The 16,481-nt window shown below is 42.6% G+C and overlaps 1 protein-coding gene across 3 annotated transcripts in view; it reads right to left on the minus strand.

Moving 5' to 3' along the window:
* The window catches only part of ERICH5 (glutamate rich 5), a 31,407-nt gene that overhangs the window by 13,937 nt on the left and 989 nt on the right, over positions 1-16,481 (minus strand). For 2 of the 3 annotated variants that reach the window (XM_059672146.1, XM_059672147.1), the window contains exons 2-3: positions 3,210-4,094; positions 1,308-1,415 (exon numbers count right to left, since the gene is read on the minus strand). In XM_059672146.1, coding sequence (XP_059528129.1) covers positions 1,312-1,415; positions 3,210-4,094 — 989 coding nt within the window. In that variant the 3' untranslated portion in view covers positions 1,308-1,311. Of the gene's footprint in view, positions 1-1,307; positions 1,416-3,209; positions 4,095-12,359; positions 13,092-16,481 lie in introns of those variants that run through there. The other variant, XM_059672148.1, reaches the window with a different exon arrangement.

A 16,481-nucleotide genomic window follows, 5' to 3' on the forward strand; every position in this document is an offset into this window, starting at 1 on the left:
ACATTACAACTATATAATAATGTTTTTGAGAAAGAGTTCTTTCAAGCATGAGTTCTGAACAGATCTCTGTTACATACTGAAAAAAATCCACATTTACTTAATAGGCATAAAAATCCCTTTATGCCTGTTAAGTAAATGAATCCTACTATTTCGGTACTTGATAAAAGTATAATTCCACTTTTTAAGGTGATCATTCATATTTTACACTAAGCTTTGATATTTTCTACTTAGTAGATATCTATATAAAAATACCTTTTGGTCATGAAAAACATCTTTGCATTACAAAATGTAGCTTGAAATATGTTATATCAGCTCCAATTTATATAACTTTCTGACCTAAAAATATTGCTCTTTTTGGAACTACACCAAATATATAGCTTGTTACTGAGCTTGAGCCAAACCGGCTAGGGCTGAAATACTTTAAAAAGTCAATTAATTGCCCTAACCGGTTTGGCTCAGTGGATAGAGCATCGGCCTGCGGATTGAAGGGCCCCAGGGTCGATTCCGGGCAAGGGCATGTACCTTGGTTGCGGGCACATCCCCAGTAGGAGGGGGTATGCAGGAGGCAGCTGAATCGATGTTTCTCTCTCATCGATGTTTCTAACTCTTTATCCCTCTCCCTTCCTCTCTGTAAAAAAATCGATAAAATATATTTTAAAAATTCAATTAATTTAGAACACCTTTCATGTCAGTCAAAAGGGTAAGATCAAATGAGATACCTCACATGAGTGTAAAATCTATACTTGATTCAAAATGGCACATGGAAGATGTGTAGCCTTTCACTGTGAAAACGCCTCATCTCGCAGCAGCACCAGAGTTTGAATTCCTCTGACAAGGACTTTGTTAACATTTTTAACATGACATGATGAATAAGGCTCTACAGTAGTAGATAGACTCTAGAAGAGAAGGTAATTAGATGACATACGTTCTAAGGTTTCTACCAGCCTTTCTGTTGTAGGAAAGACATCCTAGGTATAGTTTGCATCATTTTGTTGTTCATTCTTATTCCATAGTAATTATAACTGTGAGACTTTATTATCCTGAGCTCCCTAAAATTTGCTAACTCCCTCCTCCAGCCACCAATACCTAAAGGTTTATATTTTCATTTTAGGGTCTCATTTTCTAAACTGAATTGACCCATTGCCACAATGAAGAAAACACCCTCAAACTCTTTACTGATCATAAACCCTAGTTGTTACTGGCTCTGGCTATTGTCATTAAGGTGAGATCTGTAACCACAAGCTTCCCTACATCTTTCTGTCCTCTGTGATGACACTCTGTGTCCATTCACCCTTCCATCACCATACCTATCTAGGTGGCTGCTGGAAGATCCACAGCTCCTCCTGTTTCTTCTTTTGTTTCCGCTCTTTCACTAACTTTCTCCATCTCTGTTCCAACCTCTTCGCCTGTCTCGCCTGGAAAAGGAACCACAGGAGATATTAAGCGATGCTTGCTGAGCATTAACAATGAAGTACCCACAGCTGGTTGCCAATGGGGACAGATTTTTGTTGTTGTTAATCCTCACCCAAGTATATTTTTTCCATTCATTTTTTAGAGAGAATGGAAGAGAGGGAGGGAAAGAGACAAACATCGATGTGAGAGAGATACATCGATTGGTTGCCTCCTGCACATGCCCCAATAGGGAATATAACCCTGAACCTTTCAGTGCCCAGGCCGACACTCAACCACTGCTACACTGGCCAGGGCTGGGGACAGCTCCTACTCTTTAGGTCCAAACAATACATTTTTTTGGTGGTTTCAAGAAAGGTGATCACCCTGGTTCTCTCAGATGCTCTGAATGCCAATAACAACACTTCTGAATCTGGACACTGCACATACCAATCTATTTCCCTCAGAAGTCGGTTTGGACAACACTGGCCCCATGCTCATGGTGGAGCCAAGAAGCAGCTGCCTCTTCGATCGGGACCACGTTCCTATCGACCAAAGTCCCTGTGAGCTCCGCGGGACCTTCCACGTGCCCCTCCCTTCACTCCCTCTCAGTATCCTAGGCCCTAGAGCTTGACTTTGCCAGCCCTGGTCTAACAAATATCTGCTATTTCTTGTTTCTCCCTTGTTACTCCCAGAGTACGTCTACATATCTTCATCAAAGTGCTTATCTCAATAGGTTGTGGTAATTTGTTTAAATCCTGCCTTCTTCCCACTAGACTGTGACCCCCTTGAGAACAGGAGCAATCTCTTACTCCTCCTGAACCCTAGCGCCTCACATATGATTAAGCACAAAAACCATTGCGCTAATAAATGAAAGAATTAAGCAACAGAGGGATAAATGCTTCACTTAATTATAGTGTAAGCTAAAATTAGCCAAAATGTAAATCATGCCCCAGAAGAAATGTTATTTTTTACAATAACTCCAATAAAGTACAGTATAGGCACCATTTATTTTTCTCTGGTAAGATACACTTAAAAAACACCATATGCCAAAAACAATCCATTTCCTCTAGTATTCTCTTAAAGGTAAAAAGCGTATAGGAGGACAAGGGCAGAGTAATTTTCTAAGGATAAAACTGGCAAAGATGCCGAAACCGGTTTGGCTCAGTGGATAGAGCGTCGGCCTGCAGACCGAAAGGTCCCAGGTTCTATTCCGGTCAAGGGCATGTACCTGGGTTGTGGGCACATCCCCAGTGGGAGATGTGCAGGAGGCAGCTGATCGATGTTTCTCTCTCATCGATGTTTCTAACTCTCTATCTCTCTCCCTTCCTCTCTGTAAAAAATCAATAAAATATATTTAAAAAAAAATAAAAAAAAAATAAAACTGGCAAAGATAAAAATTACACTGTTAAGATCCATGATTTGTGTGTTCTTTCCTTAGGAGGTCAATTCCTCCACTAACCATCTATTCATCTTTCCTTTGGAACCTCACACCTCACATGGGACCTGATGAAGAGTAAACATGGGAAAGTCCAGAAATATTAACATGTTGGCTTCAATATTCGGTTCTCTCCAATGATGAAACTCTAGGTTAGAAATCTGGACACAGAACGTGCTTTAGAAAAGTTTGCTGGAAAGCCAAACGCCTGTTTTCCAGATATGGAAACCTTCTTGACTTGGGTCCAAGGAACTTCAACCACCTGTAATAGATACTTCAGTGTATGGAGAAGCCACATCCCCCCCCCCCCCCGCCCCTTCCCCCAAGATGACCTCTTATGAAGCCCATCTAAGCATCCTGAATCTCTAACAGCATCTCTTACCTTCAATGTTTTGGTCCTCCTTTTTGGTGTGAATTTTCCTGACCATGTCCATGTCTGTCCCTGTTTCCAGAGGTCCTGCTGGACGCTCCACGCTTCCGACTAGTCCTTCCGGTTGAATCTGCTCCATGTTTACCAGACCTTCAGGAGTTTTAGGAATCAAATCGTTCTTTACAGCTGCTTCCACAAGCTGACCTCCTTCCGGTATTTCCAGAAATCCTTTCCCTTTGGACGCTGTTTCTAGGAGTTGGGATCGCTCATCCCTCCCCAGTGTTTCTTGAAGTTGATGTTCCTCAGCTGTTTCAACAGGCTGACGTCCTTCCACTATTTCTGGAGCTTCCGTCTCCGTGGGAACGGTGTCTAGGAGGTGGGGCTTTGCTGGAGGTTGTGACCCTCTACCTGCTTCCAGAGGTGGGATTTTTCCAGCTCTTCTTAGAGGTTTCACCTCTCTGGCAGTCTGTGGAGTCTCGGTGTCTCCTACGGCTCCAGGGGAGTCCCTCTCGCCGGCTGTCCTCAAAGGCTGATGCCTGGCTTCTGTTCCTAAAGGTTCCGACTCGGCATTTCCTTCCAAAGGCTGGGCCTCTGTCACTGCTTTCACATCTTTCTGTCCTCCTGCTCCGGGAGTTTCATCTTTGCCATCTTGCTGAAGTGGCCCAGACTCCTGGGGTCCCTCTAAAGGCCGAATCTTCTCCGGGGATCCCAGCGGGTCTGCAGCGTCCTTTGCCAGGGGCTGATCATGAAGGGATTTAACACCATTAGCTGTAGACGCTGCTGAAATCTTGAGCTTCTCTAACGGAGGAAGGTTTTCCTTTTGTGCCTTGTCATAAATAGTAGATTCTCCTCCCAATGTATGGGGTTTGGGTTGGACAAAGCAGGACTCACTTTCTTCTGTGGTTGAAAAATACATATTTGAAGTTACTTTTTGATCGTTCATTTGAAAGATAAGAAGAAAATACACATTCTTGTTTAGTTTCTATCTTGAGAAAGTATATTGCTATCAAGAAGTAGATTTGACAGTTCAAGACAGTCTTGGGTGCAATTGAGTACAGAAAGGCCATTACCATGACCCTAACGCTCCCTAATTCAAGTCTCTTTGCTGTCTTCAGCTCACACACCTCATCCTGAGCATGAAGGTCCTTCAAAATCACAGTGTGTTTTTCATGTTTGCTCCTTATGCACTTTCTCATGGTTCCTGTCCCATATTCTAATGTAGTACATTTTGTTTTCTCATGTTCTTGTCCCTGTTCCACCTTTCTTCCTCCTTAGATGTAGCTGAAGATTTCACCATGTGTGGTCCTTGGGCTGCTTGAAATGTCTTACTTTCCTTCTAAAGTAGAAGGACCCTGAGTGAAAGGAGGAGGCCTCGTGACAGAGAAGCCCCATTAGGTCAAGACTAAAATGTCTGGGAAGGAAAGTGGCATGTTCAGTTCATTTCATTTTGGGGGCGCACTGGGAAGACAAATTAGGAGAGATCTGAGAAGCATGCATTTTAACGATGGCTCTTCCTCTAACTGTATGACCTGGGGAACTTAGCTCCCAATGATCTCGTCTGTAAAATCGCAGTGAACCTGTCTCTCCCACCTGTCTCAGAGTTCCATGAGCCATCACCTCACATTAAACAATGAATGAAAAGTCATTGTGACAATACATGCCTATACTCTTTGACCCAGTGATCCTGGAAATTTATCCTAAAAGCATAAATGTCAGGGAAATGCTTTGGGGGAAAGTATATTATCCCAGTATTCTTTATAATAGCAAAAGCTGAAGAACAACTTAAAATCTAAAAATTGTGGGAAAAGATAAATATTCTACTGGATGAAATGTGACTGTACCATGAAAAAAGATGATTATGAGGAGCATATGCTAAAAATAAGAAAATAATTGATATACAAGTTAAAAAATCAGCACTCACCATTGGGCTAATCAAATTAAATAATGCATATAAAGTGTTTATTAGAACAAGTTACCCTAATCAGAAATGACAAGTTTCTACCCAGCAAGGAGGAAACCTTGAGCAGTATGTCCTACCCCCGGGGTGACAGATCAGACATCCCAAAGACCTCACCGGCCTGCGTCTACAGGGTTTTCTAGAGAATCAGTGAGAAAGGGAGATCTTGGTATTTTTTCCTTGTTGCCACCATCTCTAGGTTCTCGTAGGTTTTGAGCTTCGGGAACCAGAGATGTAGCATCAGTCAACTCAAGGGCAGAGCCTAGTCATCTTCCCTCTCCTATTTTTACTTTGCTTTCCCCTCAGTCCCATTCATTTCTTTATCCATCCATCCAACAAACATTTGTGGAGCTGTGACGCTACTCTACATATTTCTGCCCCTTTCCCTCATCAGTGTACGTAGAAATGCTGTCCTTGTGTGCCATGGCACACACGCTAATCCCCAAAGGCGCATTCTGTTGGTCGACAGATGTTAACAAGGCACTCATTTTGAAGAGAGGTGAACCTAAGCAATATCCTATGTAGGGAAGTATAAAACCATCAATAAAAACAATTTTTTAAAAATCCTATAGAGGGCAAATAAAAATCAGACAAACCATTTTTCTTTTATAGTAGAAATACTTGGATTTGCTTATTTAAAATTAGTTTTGACCATCACAAGGTAAATGCAATAAAGTTTGAAGGTAAACCTATTTTTTTTTTTTTTGTAAACCTAATTTTTAAATTTTACTACAGAGAAACAAGAACACATAGTTGGAAAGATACCTCAGAACGCTTGATAAGCACACATAATTCCCGTGGAATTTTAACTGTTAAAAACAATGTGGGTGTTTGTTTGTTTGTTTCAGTCTTCATCCTTAAAGGGCAAAGCTCTGACCCCCTGGGCAGTTCCCAAGGAGGGGTTCAAGGAATGAACACTAGTAACAGCCCTGGCAGTAGAGAAGCTTTGAGGTCATTAGGGTATTTTCCAGACATTAACACGCACTTGCCGAGCTTTAGTCTGGTATTTGGATTTTAAAAAAACAATCGTTACCCAGTACTACCTACACTTGTACACACCAGGATTTGAAGCCTAGCCAAGTTCGATGCTTTTATCAGTTTTGGTGAGCCTTTCAGTAACCCCCCACAAGTATTAGGTTTTCATTTTAAACTTGATGTTGTAAAACATTAACATAAGTGAAACTGTACACAGAAGCTGGGACATGTGGCAACCTTACAGGAGCATGATTTAGCAGAACACAATAAAACTTTGTTTTGCTGTGTTGACCTTTTCCTGTCTGACTAGAAGACCCTCTTAATAACCCAACACTCTCTTCCCAAGCCCATTTTGGCTAAAATTACTTTCCAGTTTCTGTACTCTATGGGTCCCGATTCCTATTCTCTCTCTGCTTTTCTAAGTAGTACTCCCATCTCTGTTTACTCACTCATTCACCCATCCACGCACTCTACAGAAACGCGTTGCATTCCTCCTAGGTGTAAGGTGACATGACGAGCTCTGGCAGAGCCGAACCTAGACCCCAGATGGGACTGGAGTCTGTGAGCAGAGCAGGGGTTCAGAGCCTCACAGACTAAGCCCCAACCCCATCACTTACTAGCTGTGAGACCTTGGGCAAGTTATGCATCCTCACTGAGCTGCGGTTTTCAGCTGTTTGATTATCTAATGTTTGCTCTTGTAGGAACTAAATGAGATCACGGGCTAAAAATCTTGGAAACAAGTGGGTGCTCCTATCTTATCTCCTGATTCCTGCTCTGTTCCCATGTTCTGATGCAACTACACCAAAGCCTTCAATTTTAGAAAAAGATTTATTGTACTGTTGATGAGAATGTAAGCTAGTCTAACCCTGAGAAGTCATTGAGGCAGTTATCTATCGAATTATAAATGCACGTGCCCTCTCCCACTTCTGGGAAACTGTCTACAGTCACGCTTGCACACATTCAAAATGACGTCTGTGTAAAGGAATTCAACAGCAGCCATTTGCAACAGGAAAAGACTGAAAACAAATAGGGGACTGGTTAAGGAAATCACACACTGTATTCTTTAAACAAGCATTAAAAAGGAGAAAGTTCTCTATATACCAATATAGAAAGATCTCCTTATTGGTAGGTGAAAAAAACAAGGTCAAGACTATTGGTTATAATACACTATATTTCATGAAAAAAGATGGGAGAGAGAAATGATATTTCAATCTATAAAGAAACTTTGGAAGAATACACAGAAAATTTTTTTACTCTTAGGTGAGATCAGAACTAAGCAGATGGTGGGTAGGAGGTATGATTTGCATTGTATTCATTTTTCAAATGTTTTCCTTTTTTTGAGCCATATATGTAGTTCTTATATTCCGTTTTAATCCACTGTACATAATAACCAGGCCTACCGCAAAGACTTACCAAACATTCTCTGCGTGCCAGGCTCTCAAGGGAACACAAAGACATACAAGACTCAGTCCAGCCTAGCCAGTGTGGCTCAATGGTTGAGTACTGACCTATGAACCAGGAGGTCACGGTTTGATTTCCAGTCAGGGCACATGCCTGGGTTTCGCGCTCGATCCCCAGTGTGGGGCACCCCGGAGGCAGCTGATCAATGATTCTCCCTAATCATTGATGTTTCTATCTCTTTCTCCCACTCCCTTCCTCTCTGAAATCAATAAAAAAATATATTTAAAAAAAATATATTTTAAAAAAAATTCAGAGAGTTCTAGCATTTAAAAGACAGAAATCCCATTTGTATAATATCTATATGCAAGAAAAGCCTATAAAAATTCATGCTAGTGTTACTGATGTTTGTTCTTTAATTAAAAAAAAAAAAGTCTACTTAGGACTGAAATTCACTGTGTGAAAACACTGGTTGAAGACTGACGGTATCTCCACTGTACAAATAACAATGGACATAACTGTGTGAAATTCAAGCTGCATCTGACTGTCTTGGCAGCAGGGGCTCCACACAGTCGGGGTTGAGGCTAGAACAAACAAATGACTAGCTGTGAGTGGAAATGTACACATTAACCTAGCAATGAATTTGTCAATTACCATCTATTTACTTCGTCTACTTTTATGCTTAAGCTGTAAAACCTCAGGAAGACGCCTCCCAAGTGGATGGCATTCATTTTAGAAAAGAGTTTGGGAAAGAGTTACCCATGAAACCAGGGGCTGGAAGCACTGGGAGGAGGAGGAGGGTTCCCAGGCCAAAGCTTCCGGACCATTAACGTCTGTGAAGTCAGCAAAACCTTTGTGTTCAGAGTCCAACGGCTACTCATGGCACTGGAAAGGATAGAAACTGCCCTAATATTTACAACTTGCTTCCACAAACAAGAAATTCCAACTCTGTCTAATTGTCCTTTGGGGAGGGGGGAGCATTCAGTAAAAATCTGTGACTATCAGGTACCAGGCACTGTTCTATACTTTGAGTAGCACTAATTAATGACTTACAATCATAGGCCACTCTCTACTTCTTTCCCTCGTCAGTGGTCTTGGAGGTGATGGGAGCTCGGTGGTATTGAGGATTGATGGGTCATACTAATGTCGTCATGTGAATGGGTTTTCCTATTCAGCATAGCAGCTCCCTGACCAAGAGCTGCTATTAGATTTAAATTGGAGCCCAGAAAATAAGTACCTTCATATTTTAGTTTTACAAGATGTAAGAGCTATAAGATCTTAAGAAGTAATCTAGTTCAACCCATTATTTATGATTCTTTTGCTGATAATACTGCATCATGTATAACAAACAGTTCTTAAGCCAGTAGCAGAAAGTTGTTAGGTGGAACTGTCAACGTAAATCCAGTCTTCAGGCTACTTGCTGTATTTTAGCTTTAACCCATGGGTTTCGAAGGTTGATATTGTGAATTTAAAAGGATATCTTATGATATAAAGATTATCTGTATCTCTGTGGGAAGCCATTGGAAGTTTCTTCATATCTTATATACTCTGTTTAAAATATCTCTAAGGCTAAATGTCCTCCAAATATTTCCAGTTAAACTTGGAAGCAAATATAAACTTCATATTTTACTGACTCTTAGAGATAAATATTTATAACATTATAATTATAGTATTTATATATGTATGAATTACATATATCATATTTGTATACTTACTATAATATTACAGTATATCTATTTAGAGATCACAATAAATACTCTATTATACTTTATATTTCTTTTGTTGTTTGCATAGTGGATAACCAGCCTCTAATGGCAATCAAGGGTGATGTAAGGCCAAAACAGATTTAAACCTAGTTATCACAAGCTGGTTTACGGAGGAATAGGTCAAGTTCTGGAATCAGAGTACCTGAATTCAAAGCCCAGCTCTGACTCTTAAGGAGCTCCATAACCTTGGGCAAATTATTTACTCTTTTCTATAAAATGGAGAAATCATAAGACTCAAAGTCATAGCACTGTTGTAAGGATTAAATAAAGTAATTCATTCACCAATTCTATACCAACCATTGTTAGGCACTGGGGGGCACAGGAAGTAAATGTATGTACAGGACATTTAATAAACTTGGACTGGTTTTTTGGTGTTTTTTTTTAATATATTTTATTGATTTTAGACAGGAAGGGGGAGGGAGATAGAAACATCAATAATGAGAATCATTGATTGGCTGCCTCCTGCATGCCCCCTACTGGGGATCGAGTCTGCAACCCAGTCATGTGCCCTTGGCCGGAATCGAACCTGGGACCCTTCAGTCTGCAGGCCGACGCTCTATCCATTGAGCCAAACCAGCTAGGGCAAACTTGGACTGTTTTTTATCTAAAAGTGCATACACACTTGAGATTTTATATCAAGAAGTTTTGACCTGCAGAAACAGGAATGAATTATTTATCTGGCCTCCAGTATCGTGGAGGTGAAATGGTGATGAACCTACAATAGTATCCAATTACATGAGAGTATTGTCTGAATGCGGCTCAGAAGCAAAACACCTGTTGATTGACTCAATATGTGCACTGAGCATATTATGCAGCGTATTCTATGCATTGAAACTGATGGTCAGGCATTTTAACATTTCTTTCAGAACAACATATGTGTAAACTTAGAACAGCAATGAAAGCATGAATAAACACAGAGAGTGCGTGTGACTCAAGTTTATGGTTATTAATATTAGTGATAATTTTTCAAAGGTCACTCACTATTTTATGAGAGGATTAAAAACTCCATTCCATCTATTAGATACTTTTGCCCCTCCCCAAGGGCGACATTCCCTACAATCCATGTCTTTATCAATTTAAAAATTGATAATGATGATTTCATGCTCTGCTGTTGAAACCAGGATGCTAACTCTAGGTTACCTGGGACATGGCAGGGGATAGGAGGAGCCAAAATAATATGCTGTTATCTTCCTCAAGCTTTTCCCTCGGAACAGAATGCAAGAGCAACCTGGTTTCACAAGATAAAACATGAGACATCAAGGAAATTGTTCCTTGCACTGGCCTCCTGAGAGCATATTTGGGGTACAGCGGCTTTCGTCTCTTTGGGAGAAAGGTTGGTACATCAGGAATGGGTTTCCATCTCTTCACATTGTTGTCAGTCATGAGGGGTTTGGAGTCACTTTTATATATGGCTTTAGTTTTTTGCCTATTTTTAAATTTTTTATTGCTATCTGTTACCTACTGAAGCTAGAAATAAATGATCATAGACCATGAAAACGACTCCAATAAAACATTTCTGACTAGGACTCAGCATCTGAGCTTTGAAACAGCATTCATGGAAACCGTACTACAAAATCAGAGGAAGATATTTGTTTTAGGAATAACATAAGGTGTTAAAAGAAGACCTGTGAAAAGGAATTCATCAGAGTACAAAATTTCCCTAAAGTTAGTCTTGAAGACTGTATACTAGCTTGAAGGAATTTGCTTACTAACCTTCAGAGGTTTGTCCAAAACGTTAGCCATTCAAAACCTAAGAAGTGAGTCAGCTGTAAAACCCAGTCATTCTCTACTCCATTAATCTGCTTTTATTCTTTTCACAGCCCTTATCACTGTCAGAAACTATCTTAGTCATTTGTTGAACGTGTTTATTGTCTGCCTCTTCCACCTCCAAACTCCAAAAGCAGAGTCTCTGTGGTGATGGGGGGAGGGGAGGAGAGGAGAGTCACTTGGGTCGCCAGCATCTAGCCAAGCACCTGACTATTATACTGTATACGTGACGCTCAAAATATACTCGTTGAATTTCTTTATAAGACTCAGTGATGGCCAAAACCGGTTTGGCTCAGTGGATAGAGCGTCGGCCTGCGGACTGAAGGGTCCCAGGTTCGATTCCGGTCAAGGGCATGTACCTGGGTTGCGGGCACATCCCCAGTAGGAGAAGTGCTGGAGGCAGCTGATCGATATTTCTCTCTCATCGATGTTTCTAACTCTCTATCTCTCTCCCTTCCTCTCTGTAAAAAATCAATAAAATATATTTTTTTAAAAAAAAGACTCAGTGATGGCCACTTTTCATCCCTTGCGCATTTGTCAAGGAATGGGGAAAGTGCATCTGACCTCTTCAAAAGTGCAGGGACCGCCGAAACCGGTTTGGCTCAGTGGATAGAGCGTCGGCCTGCGGACTGGAAGGTTCCAGGTTCGATTCTGGTCAAGGGCATGTACCTGGGTTGCGGGCATATCTCCAGTAGGAGACGTGCAGGAGGCAGCTGATCGATGTTTCTCTCTCATCGATGTTTCTAACTCTCTCTCTCCCTTCCTCTCTGTAAAAAGTCAATAAAATATATATATATAAAAAAGTGCAGGGACCTATGTGAAGCAGCGACTGTCCGTCTGTACTTTCTGCACTTGGCCTTCGCCAGTGCTGAAACACTGACCCTTCAAGGCGGACATAGAAGGTCTGGGTAGAAAACGGGTATACATCCCCCCTTACGACCACAACGAAATGGAATTCACACTGTTCTATAATCTTAAGTTTCGTTCTTTTGGTAAATTAAATAGCATCTATTGTTAAGGACAGGAAATTACTCATCTGTTTAAGAGATTTCGGGATATAATGCCCGCGAGCACACCGGAGGCGGAGTAACCCCAGCGCCGGACCCTGGCCTCGCGCATCGGGGCGCGCGGGGCGCGCGGGGCGCACGCGGACCGCCGCCCCCCGGGTCAGCAGCGGCGCTCGGAGAGGGAGGGTTCCACTCCCATCCTCGGGGAGGAGCCCGCCCCCTGCCGGGCGGGTGGGCACCAGTCGCACCTTTCGGACCCCGGGGGAGCGAGCCGACCCGAATCCCTGCTCACCGATGCGGCGTCTGCGGCTGTCGCCGGCCTGGCTGAGGGCGCTGCTGGAGCAGCCCATCGTGGCGCCGCCGCCGCGGGCAGGAGCGCGGCCCGGAGGGCGAGTGCGGCCACCGCTCCCGGCCCCACGCGGTATCCGCCCGGGAGCCTGGGTCCCGCGCGACGGCTCCGCAGCGCAGAAGTTCCTGCAACTCCGGGGCCCGGCTCCCGCGGCTGCAGAGCGCAAGCGCACAGCGGAGCGCGGGGCGGCGGGGCGGCGGGGCGCACCTGGAGGGGAAGGAGCCGCCGAGAGCTAGGAGCCAGGAGCGCAGAGCAGCCAGAGGGAGAGGACAGGGGCCAGGAGCCGGGGGAGGAGAAGGTGGGAGAAGAGAAGGTGAACGGGTAGGAAAGGCCGGAAAGCAGAATAGAAATGATGTTGGGAAGAGGGTGGAGGGATTCTCGGAATCATCACTAAGCAGCTGGGGAGAGGAGGAGACGATTGTGAGCAGTGGCTATTGTTTAGTGGCTATTGATTGGTGGACTACATTTGCGATGCAGTTTTAATCTTACCTAACTAACTTAAGTACAGTTACCACAAGGAAGTTTAACGCGGATATAGTTCTACTTAATCCACCCTCGTATTCAACTTGGGTCTTGGGTCAGTTGTCCAACCCAGAACCACATGTTGCATTTACTTGTTGTACCTTTCTCTTTTTTTTATTAAATGTTTTTATTTATTGATTTCAGAGAGGAAGGGAGAGATAGAAACATCAATGAGTCTGCCTCCTGCACACCCCCTACTGAGGTTGGATCCCGCAACCCGGCATGTGCCCTTGGCCCCAATCGAACCTGGGACCTTTCAGTCCACAGGCTGACGCTCTATCCACTGAGCAAACCAGCTAGGGCCTGTTGTACCTCGCTTTAGTTTGCTTTCATCTGAAGTCATTCCCCCAGTCTGTCTTTCATGGCCTTGACATCTTTTAAGAGAACAGGCCATTTATTTCGCAGAACCTTTCTCAGTTTGGGTTTGTCTGTTTCCTCCTGATTACTTTCAGGTGATGCACTTTGGGCTGGAACACTCACATTATGTTGTTTGTGTATTCCTATGAAGAGGCTCGTAATTAAGACAATGTCTGCCAAGTTTTTTTATTAAAAAGTTACTTTTTTAATCTGTAATTTATGGGGGAGACTTTAAGTAAACATCCTATTTCTCATCAAACTTTTATCTCCCACTTCCAGCATCCTAATATATAAAAAGCCAGGGGCTGTCACAACCAAAACAACTGGACGGACAACCGAACAGCAGGCTGCATGGGGTGACCAGGCAGGCAGGGAGCGCAGTTGGGGGTGACCAGGCAGGTGGGGGGGGGCAGTTAGGGGCGATCAGGCCAGCAGGCAGAGACGGTTAGGGGTGATCAGGCTGGGGGGGGGGGCAGTTAGGGGGATCAGGCAGGCAGGCAGGTGAGCAGTTAGGAGCCAGCGGTCCTGGATTGTGAGAGGGATCCTGGATTGGAGAGGGTGCAGGCTGGGCTGAGGGGACCCCCTTCATGCATGAATTTGATGCACCGGGCCTCTAGTATATTAATCTTATTTGGATCAATTATGTTTATGATGGTTATGAAATGTGATCATTTTAATTACACTATTCCTTCTGAATTCTATATTAAGGGAGCATTTTCCCTTTTCCTCCCTTTAAAATTCACTTGTATCAGTGAATACCCATGAATTTTTACATTATTCAATGGTTATGTTATTATCTGTGTTAGTTTGTTAAGGCTGCTATAAAACAAGGTACCAGAGATTGGATGACTGAACAGAAACTTATTTTCTCACAATTCTGAGGCTAGAAGTCTAAAATCAAGGTGTCAGTGGGGTTAGTTTCACTCAGAGGCCTCTCTCCTTGCTGGTAGATGGCAGTCTCCATGTGTCTTCACGTGGTCTTCCTGCCATGTGTCTGTGTCCTACTCTCATCTCATAAGGACACCAATCATATTGGATTGGGGCTCAGCCATATGACCAAGTCCGGACAGCTGCCTGATTTTGTAAGTAAGGTCTTACTGGAACACAGCCACACTCATTCATTTACATATCATCTGTGGCTGCTTTTGCGCTACACTACAATCCAGTAGTTGCACAGAGACCATATGGCTTAAAAGGCATAAAATTCTTACTGTTTGGACTTTACAGAAAAAATTTGCCAACTCCTACCCTAATAAATATAAGTGTGAAAATATTTACAAAGTCTTCATGAGCCAAAGGATTTGACTGTCAATTCTTGCATGGCAAGTGTTTCTTCCTCTCGTGCAGTGGTTCTCAACCTTGGCTGCACATTAGAATCACCTGGGAATCTTTTTAAAATCCTGATTTCTGGGCCCCACCCCACAACAAAGAAACAGAATTTCCAGATGAGGCCCAGAAATCAGGATTTTAAAAAGATTCCCAGGTGATTCTAATGTGCATCCAAGGTTGAGAACCACTGCTCTAGTGCATAGGTTTTGTGATGTGGGTGACTTCAGCTGTGGGCAGGTGGCTGTGATGGCAAGGTTGGGGAGGTAGCAGTGAGACTGAGGAAGGGAACTAACATACACTATACACTTATTCTGTATAGGACTGTGCTAGGTGCTTTATACACTGGTACGTTTATTATGATCTTCACAATACTATGAGGTAGACATTATTATTCTAGTTTTATTGAAGAAACTGAGATTTGCCCAAAGTCATGCAGGCATTAAATAGAAAAACAAAGATCCTAAGTCTGTCCCAAAGAGAGTCAGCAGAATCAGTGAAGATTCCCTAGAAGGATTCTCAGGCATTTTGTGGTCATAATTCATACACACTGTGTGCTGGGCTTCTCTGATTTCTAGTACAAAACACCCTAAGATCGCCGAAAGAAAGTAATTAGCCCTTTCTTTAATGTATAGTAAAAACATACACCAAGGACCAGAAACTTGGTATCATAATGAAAATCACATCAGGAAAGTCATCGCTAGTGCTTTAATCATTCACTCTCTGAAATGGGGGTAATATTCTGATTACCTTGGAAAGTATCAAAAAGCTCTGAAAATGTAGAGCTCAATATAAAAGTATAAGGCATCTAAACAGGCATGCCTCAAAACTAATTTGGCTATCTCATTCTTTAGTTATCTTTCTCAAATTTTAGTATTGATTAGCACCTTCAAGGCTGCTTATTAAACTCAGATTCCAAGGCCCCACATCCAGAGACCTCTTCTACTGACCTGAGTGGGGCCCAGGAGTCAGAATTCAAGGTGATTCTGAATCAGGTGATCTGAGAGCCATACTGCTTGAAGATATAATTGATGTTTCACAAGATCTACTGAAAATAACCACATTATTAAAAAGGAGCTTTTCACATAACTAATGCATGCTGTAAAATAATTTAATGTGAAACAATTTAAGCACTACTGGAATGCATAAATGGTAAATATCCCCTCCTTACGATCTACTTTTCTCATCTTTCATCCAGAGAAAAGTTTGCTAATTAGCTTTCCAGACTTGAACTTTCCATGAATATACAAATATAATATGTATATATTGGTTAAGAATGGCTGGCATGGCTCAGTTGGTTGGCATCATCCTGTACACCAGAGTGGTTTTGGGCTCAGGGTGTGCATTGATGTTAAATAATACATCCAGCCCTAGCAGGTTTGGCTCAGTGGATGGAGCATCAGTCTGCGGACTGAAGAGTCCTGGGTTCAATTCCAGTCAAGGGTACATGGTGGGGTTGCAGGCTTGATCCCCAGGAGGGGGCGTGCAGGAGGCAGCTGATCAATGATTCCCTCTCTCCATTGATGTTTCTACCTCTCTCTCCCTCCTCTTCCCTCTCTGAAATCAATAAAAATACAGTAAAAAATAATAATAATACATCCAAACATGTAGAGGATTCTTATAAGTTTATTTGAGCCCTGGCCAGTATTGCTCAGTTGGTTGGAGCTCAGTTGGAGCATCCCGTACACCAGGAGGTGGCGGGTTCGATTCCCGCTCAGGGTACATGCCCGGTTGTGGATTCGATCTCCGGTCAATGGATGTTTCCCTCTCCCTTCCTCTCTCTAAAATCAGTAAAAACTTATTTTTTAAAATAAGTAAATTATTATTCCTCCCTCTGTGCAAATTCGGCTTACAAGTTTG

Source organism: Myotis daubentonii, chromosome 17 (genome assembly GCF_963259705.1).
Source record: "Myotis daubentonii chromosome 17, mMyoDau2.1, whole genome shotgun sequence".
Taxonomy (NCBI): Eukaryota; Metazoa; Chordata; class Mammalia; order Chiroptera; family Vespertilionidae; genus Myotis; species Myotis daubentonii.